Source organism: Hermetia illucens, chromosome 6 (assembly GCF_905115235.1).
Source record: "Hermetia illucens chromosome 6, iHerIll2.2.curated.20191125, whole genome shotgun sequence".
Taxonomy (NCBI): Eukaryota; Metazoa; Arthropoda; class Insecta; order Diptera; family Stratiomyidae; genus Hermetia; species Hermetia illucens.
Genome location: NC_051854.1, coordinates 98,503,318 through 98,515,200, shown reverse-complemented (window position 1 = coordinate 98,515,200; position 11,883 = coordinate 98,503,318). Strand labels below are relative to the sequence as shown.

The following is an 11,883-nucleotide window of genomic DNA, read 5'->3' as shown; positions in this document are numbered from 1 at the left end:
GATTTTTAAATTTTTTTATTTTCGACGCCAAAAAAAACCTGATGTAAATCAAAATATTTAGTATCTATCTCCGTCCCCGAGGTTCATTCTATTGCTTTGACGTACTAAAATTTCAAAGCGAATGATCAAGTGTTTTTTTTTAATACTCCACGCCAACTTAAAAAAACGGTTTGAGAAAAGCGCGTTTAAAAAATTTATTACAGTAGTGACTTTTCAGTACCGAAGCCGAATCATAACATATAAAACCACTTTCCAAAGTGTTCCCTTCTATTTAAACAATATGCTAACAAAACAAGAACGCTAACATACCCTTATAAAGTAGACATTTTGAAGAGAAAGGTGCAATACAAGAAGTAAGAGGTTCAAAATGCGGCTTTGACCCGCCGCGTTTTATACACTGGCTACTCGTTTTTAAAATCGAATATGACCTTCATATTCTTACCATATATTTTCAGATGTATTTTCAAGCAAAATCAATAATAAAATTTTTTTTTACAAAAATCGAACCCGTCACGTCCCTTTGAGAAAGCTTAAAGTTTTCAAATAAGAGTGGTGATCGCTTTCATCTCAGCTCTATTGATATTGAGATATTATTACTCCACTTCAAGATATTGGACAAAACAACAAAGGCGAACTTAATACTCTTAAAAGGCTCAACTAGTGTGTTTACTCAAAAAGGTACTTTCTGGAATCTTTTTTAAAAAATGCTAATCGATCGAATGTTTTAAGATGTTGAGTCTGTACTTTTGGATAAATAATGTGGATATGGTAAAATTTTGAAAGAAAATATTCAACCCACGAAAAAATACGCGATCTCTCGAGCCTCCAAAAAAAGTTTTCCTATTGCTGCAGTGATTGTGATTCTCACAATGCCTAAAATGAAGCAGTTCGTTAAACTAGGAAGTATTGTCTATACAATGACCCAAAATTCTGAAAAAATAGAATTTAACAAAATGGCGGAGTTTTGAAAAAAGCTTAAAAATTTGATGGTTTTTAGCATGGAAAAATTACATTTTTCAACCGATCCAATACGCTAAAAAAGAAACAAATCGATGGGGATATATGTTATCGAGTTAGATTTGCAGCAAATTTAAAAAATGTGGTTTTGAGAAAAACGCGATTAAAGATAAAAAACAATATGCATAAATTTCCTCGCATTATTACCTACTCATCCATATCTGGGTATGTGGACCATATGATTATTTACAGCAAGCAAAAAGTTAGGGACTGTCCCTCAGGTAGCGCACATTTATAACCAACGAGCAGCTACTATTAGATGGCTGTAACTCAGAAACTATTTGAAATACTATCTTCAGAATTTTATGTTATTTTTAAAGGTTTTGCACCTCAAAAAATTCAATTTTCTGAAAATTTCACAATAGCTGCGCCTCTTATCATTGTCATCATTATCAACGGCGCAGCAACCGGTATCCAGTCTAAGCCTGCCTTAATAAGGAACTCCAAACATCCCAGTTTTGTCCCGAGGTCCACCAATTTGACATCCCTAATAGAGATGGGCAACTCATGAGGGAGTCGAGGTAATTGTGCTACTCAATCCATTGATGTAGGTGGTTCGATTTAGCACAAAAAAGGCGAGTAGACTTAGAAGAGTCGACGACATCGAAGTGTCCCAGAAGAATCAACCGCTCCGACACAACGAGATGCAAGTCGACTCAATTGATGAGGCGATTTGGATGGCTTGTTGATGCAATGTACTGTGTGAGTTAACAAATAACAGTTAACAAATGGGTTAACAAATGAAACGATATTTGTTTTATACTTTTTTATTCATTCACGAGGGCTGCTGATCTCCGTTTCTACACCTCCTTAAATACTACGTCCTATTTACTAATGAGTCGGCAGGGAAATATACAACAAATATTTCCTTATGACCCATGGTTCTTATCTTTAACACAGGGAAACTATACAAAACATGTTTCCCTATGACCTGTGATCTTTATTACTATATGGGTTAAGACTTTTATTACCCATGGTGATAATGTTCCAGGAAGGTCGGGGATTTATTTACCTAATGGGATATTATTCCAGGAAGGACTACAGACGTTGTTATCTATGGAATTGCAGATGGTTGGCATCTGCTTCGTCGACGATGACTTGTGCATAGTGGATACATTTCTGTTTTGCAAATGCAGGCAATATTGTTGTTCGTTATATGTAGGTAAAGAAGTTTACAGGCCAATTTTGTACCGTGCACGCCGAAACGATCATTTTAAGGTTTTGTGTAAAGACAGTCTAGTTTCGGATGAAATAACTCAAATTTCGGAAGTGAATTTGTTTTACTCACGGTTGAAATGCAAAAGATTACAATTTTGCTTGTTAATTAAAATGTTACCCCTCAGCGGAAATACACAATAGTTCGTTCCTCAAATAAATGTTGCCTTTTCGGTAAATTTGATGCCCCAGAAATTATCTGATCGCCGGAAAAAATGCCTAGGCAAATTCGCTTGAATTGTATAGCCTTTGGAGTATGGATCAGGTGATTGTATGTCGGCGGAACTATGAAATATTACTCTGGGAATTGTGGAATGCGATTCTTGACTTCGTGATATAAATTACAGATAATTGCTGACTTGAGGAGTGTATTTATTGGGACAGAAATAGGAATGTGTTGACCTGTATATAAACTTAGCGCACCCAAACTTTTGCCTATTTATTCAAAAAATAAATCTATTGTTTTCCAAGACTTCTTTCTAATTTCTCAATGCCAAAATAAACTAGGAAACGGAAATCGCAATATACTAGGCAAGCTGAAATTAATTTAGATTTGTTTTATTCTTTTAAGTCGATTTTTAAGGATACGATACGAAATTGTCTTCATAGGCGAAGTGAAAATAATGCCGACTTTATTAAGACGTTCTTTTGAATCGACTCAGTTAAGAGGGTGAGTCGAAATGAGAGACTTGTACAGTAAGAGCTTTGACCTTATGGTGAGACGTTTCGAGCGGAACAGTTTTTGTAAGCTGAAATAGGCTCTGTTGGCTGACAACAACCGTGCGCGGATTTCCTCATCGTAGCTGTTATCGGTTGTGATTTTTGACCCTAGATATGAGAAATTATCAACGGTCTCAAAGTTGTAGTCTCCTATCCTTATTCTTCCTGTTTGACCAGTGTGGTTTGATGTTGTTGGTTGGTTCGTTTTCGGTGCTGACGTTGCCACCATATATTTTATCTTGCCTTCATTCATGTGCAGCCCAAGATCTCGCGCCGCCTGCTCGATCTGGATGAAGGTGGTTCTTCCCATGATGTCGATATCGTCGGCGTAGGCCAGTAGTTGGGTGGCCTTGAAGAGGATCGTACCTCTTGCATTTACCTCAGCATCACGGATCACTTTCTCGAGGGCCAGGTTAAAGAGGACGCATGATAGGGTATCCCCTTGTCGTAGACCGTTGTTGATGTCGAATGGTCTTGAGAGTGATCCTGCTGCTTTTATCTGGCCTCGCACATTGGTCAGGGTCAGTCTTATTAATTTCGTCTCTTTGTTTCGGCAGGATGAGCATCGAGGTGTATAAGGCTTCATCCTGCTGACTTGTTGGTAAAACTTCCGCACCTGGTGTGGTTGCTCCCTGTACTTTTCGAGTTCATAGACTTGTTGGTTCTCCCAGGCTTCCTTTTCCGTCTGTGAAGTCGCTCGACGGAGTTCGTGATAAGTCTCTGTGCGTGCCTGCGTTCTTTGAGAATGCAATATTACTCGGTATGCGGCATTCTTCCGTTCCATTGCTAGCGTACATTCATCGTTAAACCAGCCGTTTCGACTCCTTTTGCGGCTGGGGCCAAGTATGTTTCTGGCCGTATCAATGACAACGTTTTTCAGGTCGCTGTGAAGATCATTTGTGGATGCTTCATCTCCAGGTCCTCTGTTGACTGCGGTTAATGCGGCATCCATTTCCCTCTTATAGGTGTCGCGGAGGGTTGTGTTGTGGATGGCTTCAGTGTTAACTCTCACCTGATTGTCAGAGGGGATTCTGGGTGGTGTTGTTATTCGAGCTCGGAACACACCATGCCAACGAGATAGTGATCCGATCTATATTGGTATCCCTATATGTTCTGACATTCATCTAGGCTGGTTGAAAGTGGTCCAATCTGGAGAGGCCTACGTATGTTTGTGGACCGCTTTCCGCGCAAACCAGGTACTTCCAACAACCATTTCGTGTGATACTGCTAACTGAATAATCCGCAGTCCGTTATCATTTGTATTTTGGTGTAAGCTATGGGAGCCAGTGTATCGCCTGAATACGGGCTCCTTCCCTACTTGGCTGTTGAAATCCCCAAGTATGATTTTAATATCATATCTGGGACAGGTTTCGAGGGTTCGGTCAACTGCCTCGTAGAAGGTATCCTTCTCCGACTCTGCAGTCTCCTCTGTAGGGGCGTGAACGTTAATGAGGCTTATATTTCTAAATTTGCCTCGCAAGCGCGTTCGTTTATGTTTTCAAAGCCGATAACAGCAGGTTTCATTTTTTGGCTGACTAAAAAACCTACTCCGAGCACATGATTTACTCGATGCCCGCTATAATATATGGATTAGTGGCTCTTCTCCAGGAAGCCGGTCCCTGCACAACCCATCTCTTGTAACGCTTTTACATCAGCCCTATATTGGGATAGGGTATCGGCTAGCTGCTCATCAGCTTCATCTCTGTACAGGGAGCGCACGTTCCATGAGAAAATGCGCAAATCGTTATTCCGTTGTCGTTGCCAGGTTCGTCGTTGTGTAATCCGTCCAGTCCGAGGCTCCTGTTGTGGCTACGTAACAAGTTGTTTTCCGTGTAGGGTTGTCAGCCCTACCCAACCCCCAACCTGGAGGACCAGTTGGTACAATTTGTTCCGTTTTTAGGCGCGGGAGACCCGCCTTCAACCTTCTTCGTCTGCAACCTTTCGTTAAGAAAGAGCTCCCAGCGGTCACTAGGCGGAGGTGGTGATAGGGTTTGGTAGTAGAGCTGTTGGTGTTGGTTCAGCAGGCATTTCCCAGGTTTTATGCTCCATCGTGGGTACCAATCCACGTTTCGCCCTGGGACCTATACTACCCTTTGACCAGAGGTTAGAGCACCGAAAAATCGCAGTTCAAATCTCACCAGCCTACGCTGGTACTTAAGTCAAATCATTATAACAATCCCGAAGAGGAATTCAATACTGACCATAATTGTTCCTAGCATATCGTTATGGAATGAAATGCACGCTTCACAGATAGTTCACCATCTCAAAGAAACTACTTTTCAACATTTATAACGCCTTTTTATCCAATATTTGTACAACCCTGAAATATTTCTTTCCAAAAGGGAATTTTCGTGAAATGACATTCGGGGAAATTTCCTAACCAAATTCCGGCTGGCAGACAAGTCAATAGTTGTTGGTTTGACATTTGTGTGATCGAAATCTCGTCCTGAAAAGAACTGGAATTTTGTAAAATGGCAGCGTGCAATAAACTTTCAGTTCTCGTAAGTTATTTTGAATCGTTTACCGGTAAAGGAAAAAGCTGAATAGCCTTCCTGCATAGCGACTTGAATTAACATCTTTGCATGGACATAACCACGAATTATGTAATTTGTGGGCCTTCCTACCGTTGCCGTATTCTGCTGGATCAAATTTTTCTACTTCGAGAATATCCTGTAGACTTTTTAGATCATTAGTAATAATGCTTTGCATTAGACCGAATATGTATAAGTTATTACAGCAGGTCGAACTCAGAATCAATGAAGAAAATGGCAATTATGTCACATGAAGTTTAGTGCAAATTTGTTCTGATTGGACGATTGGCCAATTAGTGTCTATGAGATGTGAAATTGCCGTAAATATGAACTATTTCCAACTTGTGTTATCTAGAAATAGTAAATACAATTCCACGTTTCGCTAAGACAATTCTCGACTTATTCCATGATATCAGCAGAATTCTATTTCATTTCGTTGTTTCCTTCCCTTCCTGCTTAAGTCCTTTACTCCGCTTATCATTTGCTGGCTCCTCATACACCATTAACAATATTTATTGGTTACAGGCCCGCCAACTGAGCACATCGGCTCCTGTGGCTCAAATGGTCAAACCACCAGTTCAAGTGTTTGGATTGGAAGGTCGTTACGCTACGGCACTCTATTCAGGCGCTTCGAAAATGAACCAGCTCGACGCCGTAGAAAAGGACTTGGTCTCACTTCAGAAAACCATCAAACAAGACCCCAAATTACGTGACTACATTATCAGTCCCATCATCAACCGCAAAGTTATGGCTAACGCTCTCCGCGAAACATGCGAAAAACTCCGAATGCAACCAGCTACCAGCAACCTCTTGCAAACTTTGGCCGACAACGGACGATTGAAGAAACTCGACGCCGTCATCAGCTCATTCCGAACAATTATGGCTGCACATCGTGGTGAGGTTGTTTGTGAAGTCGTCACCGCTAAGCCACTTGATGATTCGCAACGAAAACAACTGGAAAGTGCTTTGAAGGTAAGGATCGTCTGCTCCTCTGAGTGTTTCAAAATTTTTATATAAATTCGCTCTCTTTGCAGGCATTCCTTCAAAAGAACGAATCGATTCAATTGACCGCTCGTGTCGATCCCAATATTATTGGTGGAATGATTGTCTCCATCGGCGACAAGTACGTAGACATGAGCATCGCAAGCAAAGTTAAAATGTACTCAGAACTTATCACGGCAGCAGCTTAAAAAGCGAAAGTTCTTACTGCCAAGTGTAATGTAATCTAATTTCCATAAAAACTGATAATAAATGTAATACGGGAGTAGAAAAATTATTCTTTTTCGAAGCAAAACTATTTTTCGCAGAAGTTTCCACAGCCCCTCCACGCGATCTTTAACAGCTTAATTAAGAAAAAGTAGCCGAAAAACAGGAACAAAAGATTTTATGGAAGCAACAGAAACTTATTCGGGGATCTTTGAAATTTAGACGGTTGAGAAAGGTGACTTCAGGGCAAAATAAATGCCAAGAGCGACGCTCGGGTCCAAGGAAAACATTTCGTCTAACTCGATCGGGAAGTTAGTAAACTGTTCAGTTCCATCAAAAGCATGGCGAGGATCTGTGAAACTAGTGACTAGTCCGAAGTTCGTGAGGAAGTACTAAGCCGAGGACATCTATCCTGCTCCAATATCCTCGAGAGGTACGTCAATGACTGGTTGACTACCCACTTCGGCCACCTTATACCTAAGGAGCAGCACAGCTTCATAAAACGCCGATCCACTACTACCAATATTCTAGACTTCATCAACTTTGTGGTCAAATGCCTCAACTCTCGGCAGGAAGTTAACGTCATTTTCACGGACTTTTCTAAGACCTTCGATTCCGTTAGCCACGCGCTTGCCTCCTACCTCTCCTTCCGATCCTGTAGTGTTTTCCTTCATGGTTGCATTTCTAGTCATTTTTCCCCTTCCTCTGGTGTACCACAAGGATCCATGTAGGACCTCTTTTATTTTTATTCTTTAATAACGGCCTCCCCTCTATCCTGCCCTCCCCTTGCTTGTTATTCGCCGATGGCGTCAAGCTGTTTTCCTTTGTTTCGTCCCCAATGGATTGTGCTTTTCTGCATGCAATCCTGGATACTTTGGTCCATTGGTGCACAATTAATAAGTTGGCTCTTAATGTCAGCAAATCCCACTCGATGTGTTACTCGCTTAGAACCACTCCCACTTCTTTCTCCTTCTCTCTTCGTGGTTGCTCTCTACCCTATCTGAACTCTATCATCGACCTGGGCGTAACCTTCGGCGATAAACTCCGTTTTGACAGGCGCTACTTCGATATTACCAACCGTGCTTCCAAAATGTTAGGTTTCATACTGCGTTCCTGTACTGATATCAACTCGTTCCAAACCTCCATAATGCTTTTTAACTCCATCGTGAGAAGTATCCTTGAGTATTGTTCCGTGATTTGGTCTCCCTTCTATAATTGTAAACTGTCTTGCCCTAGAAAAGATACAGCGCAAATTCACTCGCTCTGTCTTCTTCAAGATGAACCTCCCTCGTGTTGACTATCCCGCCCGCCTTGCTCGACCTTTGCACTCTCTTCAAACTCTCTGTCGGCCTAATGGACTGCTCCGCCTCTATTGATATCGTCCTTCGTAATGCGTCATAAAACACGCGCAGAGCTGCCTTTCTTTCACCCGGTGTGCACTATAGCTTGGTCCCGTGGACTCCTTTTCGCACTTTAGTTTCAAGTGTAAACTACGATCTTTGCTTTTTCCTCCTTCTGGGGGCAATATGTAATTGGATTTTTTTCTGTTTATTGTTCGTTTAATAAATAATCGTAGTTCTTGCGAGATAGGAAAAGATTTGAAGGATTGTCGGATACCAAGCTACTCAGCTGTGAATAAGTACTTGAGGCAAATCAGGGTAGTAATCACGAGCGAGCACAATAATGACCATGACATTGTCTCTTGCGGTGGATCGTATATCTGTAGAGTATCGTTACGGTCTTGAATGCATATGGAGGAAGTTTGATTTATTTGACACCGAGTCCACGTTTTCTTCCATTTAATGCATAATATTCCTAAATTTCTCATAATTAAGCCCATCATTTTTACACGTCATTCTAAAGTTAATGGGGAACCTTTCGTCAACTTTTGCAGGTTTGAATGTTTAAAGTACCGTTATAATAATTTATATTAAAATTTAGATGAAAAATTGATTTTAAAATTCCTTTAAAGTTTAAACAGTTCGTATCCTCGAAGTGACGGTGACCTTTCCAATTACAAAAATATCCATTTATATGTAGTTTTCGAAAATGATGTCAAATCTGGGATTGGATGATTAGAGAAGCGGAAAATTGTGATTTTGTTGGACAGGACAGGCTTTTTGACACTATTCACGAAAATCGTTATAACTCTGTAATGGATAAAGATAGCATGGTCATTTCATGGAACAATTTTTTGTCAAACGGGTGTTGCTATCCACCATTAAAATTTGTACCCTGTATAGAAACGATCAAGAGAAAAGGGAACATTGGGAAAATATTGAATTTTTAACCCCATCTCGCCGATGATCATCAGTGGTTGAACCGCCTGCAGACATATCTTCAGTTTTGGCCCGTTGGAGATTCGTAATTACATTTTTAATACTACGATGGTCGACGTCATTACTTTTACTTCAAGCCATTTGCTGTAAGCGTTATAGACTCTTCTCTGCCACAAGACCTGCAAACTCGTTGTACATCCGATTCTTGCTACTGAAAGTATTCCCGCTACGGTTTGTTGAATTTCAATGACATCGGTCATGTGTTGGACACACGACTTGGCTCTATGCTCAATGACTGCCTCGATTACTGTTCAGTAGGAAAAGGAGCCGGGCCACGGTATTCATTTTCACTATATCTAGGTACGCTTAATAAAGATCTTCGGGTATAGCTTGTCGTGCTTTGATTAGACTAGACTAGATTGACAACACTATGTTTGATATTCAAGCATTTGCAGCGTGTTTACATTTGCTATTCAGTGTCCGAATGGCTTAGTGGCTGAAGCACTATTATTATTATTCTGTTAAGGGAAAGTCGCACCGCGTCCTTGAAGAACTATTGTGCCAGGGTGATAATCGCGGACCAGCGCAACGATAACAACAGTGCATAAACATGAAGCGCTCTAACACATTTCAAGGATTATGTTGAAATTGGACTGGCGTTGCGAAGTAATCAGCATAGTTTATACAAGGAACTTGCGGCGACGCCCTTGGGTGCGGAATCTTTGGCAGTGGTCTGTTATCCGCTAAAAACGTGAAATGACAACCGTATAGGTAATAAAATAATTGTCGTTCCGTTCAGACGAGTGCTTCTTTGTCAAATTGCGTGTATCACTGCTTTCTGGACTTATTGTGCGGTTGGTACATGGTTGTTGGTAAAACTTCCACGCCTGGTGCGGTTGCTCCCTGTACTTTTCTAGTTCACAGACTTGTTGGTTCTCCCAGGCTTCCTTTTTCCGTCGAATTAATCGTTGCCGTAAATGACAGGAAGGGCAGAAATTTTAAACACAGCACGAAAAATAACGGTACTCTTTTTTGAGCAACAATCACGTTACGTGTTGTCAATATGAAGTGTTTTTTTTTTTGTGGCTCCGATTAACGTTGACTTTATTTGTTTTTTTGTAGTAATTCTGTGTAATCTAAATATGATAAAATAATAATAACGGCAGGAAACACATAAAAAATTTTTGTTTTTTCTTTCATAACTCGGTTGTTGTTTAGGATCTGCGGGATCCTAAGTCCCCATCCACTTGATGGTGGACCGGACTAAATGAGGAGCAACTTACTCCCTCGTTTTTTAGTCCATGGATCCCTAGTTTGGAGCGTAGCACCCCAAGCATTAAGAATCGAAAAAATCAAAAATGTTTGACTGACGCAGATCCTAAACAACAACCTAGCTTTAGTCTAGCTTAGACTACAACGACTGGCGTTTTAAGTCCAATATAACTCGCAACCTTGTCGTGTTTTTGCGATGATAAAAGGGAGCGTCTTTCCGAATGTTGGCACTTTCGGTGAGGCAGCGTCTGATGAGTTGCCTCTGACCTGGACGAAACCGACAGTCAAAAATTTTTGATTTTTTCGATTCTTTCATAACTCGTTTAAAAATATCATCTAGCGCTCGAGGTATTTAACTTCAAAGTGTATTGGAGTAACTGCCCAACTGACAATGACACTGCGCAGACTACTCTTTCGTGGGTAGGCGCCCAGTACTTTTAAAAATTTTATAATATTGGCTATGCGGTTTCGATCGCAGGACAAGCTCATCCCAAAACAAAAAATTTTCATTTTTATTAGCTCAAACCAGTTGTAGGTTCTAACAAGGCGATTTCGATCGTTGTAATTCATATTCTTGGCGGGTTTTGAATTGAATATAAACGAGCCAAATGCCACATGTTGCCGCTTTCGGTCACGCAGGGTAGAGGCGCTGAGGCAGGGTCTGATGAGATCGCCTCTGCCCTGCGATCGAAACCGCATAGCCAATATTATAAAATTCTCCATTGAATGTTTTTCACCTTTAAAAATATATAATAATTAATGGTGGAGCAATTCATTTTGTAGTTAGTCCTTGAAGCGTGTCAGAGCACTTTATTTCAAGACTGTAACGGTACACTAGGAGCTAATGTAGTCAGCATTGCCTTCACCCCCGATTATCGTCCTAATTGGTTGTGAGTACCTATCTACAGCTAAGTCAGCTAGCATCCATAATTCAGTTAGGATACAAACACCCCTGCCATCAGTGAAATTTTAACTGTGTCCTTCTTTTGCGAAAGCTTAGTACTCTTTACACTAAGATATTGCACCTTCGACAACATTGCTCCAGGACAGAGATGCCAGAGATAAGATATTGCCAACTGTTTATTAAAAAGCAGTAGATTTTGTTCAAAATAAGAAGTTTGTGGAACAAAGGGCATGGAAACGTAACTTCCATCAACGATAAGAAACTACATACACTATTCAAAATCCGTATTCGTACACCATCACTTTAAGCAATAATGTGGAAAGTGCCTGTAAAATACTGGACGAAATCAAATGAAAGTGAGCAATTATTACAAGGAATAACATTGTTTATTGAAAACAGTAATATACAAACATAAAAAAAACATTTCATATTCTGATCAAACAAAATCCGTATTTGTAAACTTAATTGAATTGAAAAAACGTAACATAATTTTATTTTCAGTGATTTATTGGGTGCCCTTTCTGTTTTTTTATTGCCTTAAGTCTCTTTGCATAGATTCAACTGTTTTTTTTTTTTGTAAAATTTGGTCCCATTCTGTACGTAAAGTGATTTTAAGGTCTTTTTTGTTCCTTATGTTATAATATTTTTTTTTTTTAAATAGACCATACATTTTCTATGGGATTAGTGTCGGGACTTTGTGGAGGCGTATTCAACCGTTTTCAACAATTATAAAGCAACC

General features: G+C 40.2%; 1 protein-coding gene across 1 annotated transcript; it reads left to right on the top strand.

Moving 5' to 3' along the window:
• Positions 1-5,298: 5,298 nt before the first annotated feature.
• Positions 5,299-6,756, top strand: LOC119660251 (ATP synthase subunit O, mitochondrial). The gene is made up of 3 exons (XM_038068706.1): positions 5,299-5,453; positions 6,009-6,455; positions 6,518-6,756. The coding sequence occupies exons 1-3, from the start codon at positions 5,424-5,426 to the stop codon at positions 6,671-6,673; spliced, it is 633 nt and encodes a 210-aa protein (XP_037924634.1). The 5' UTR covers positions 5,299-5,423; the 3' UTR covers positions 6,674-6,756.
• Positions 6,757-11,883: the final 5,127 nt, after the last annotated feature.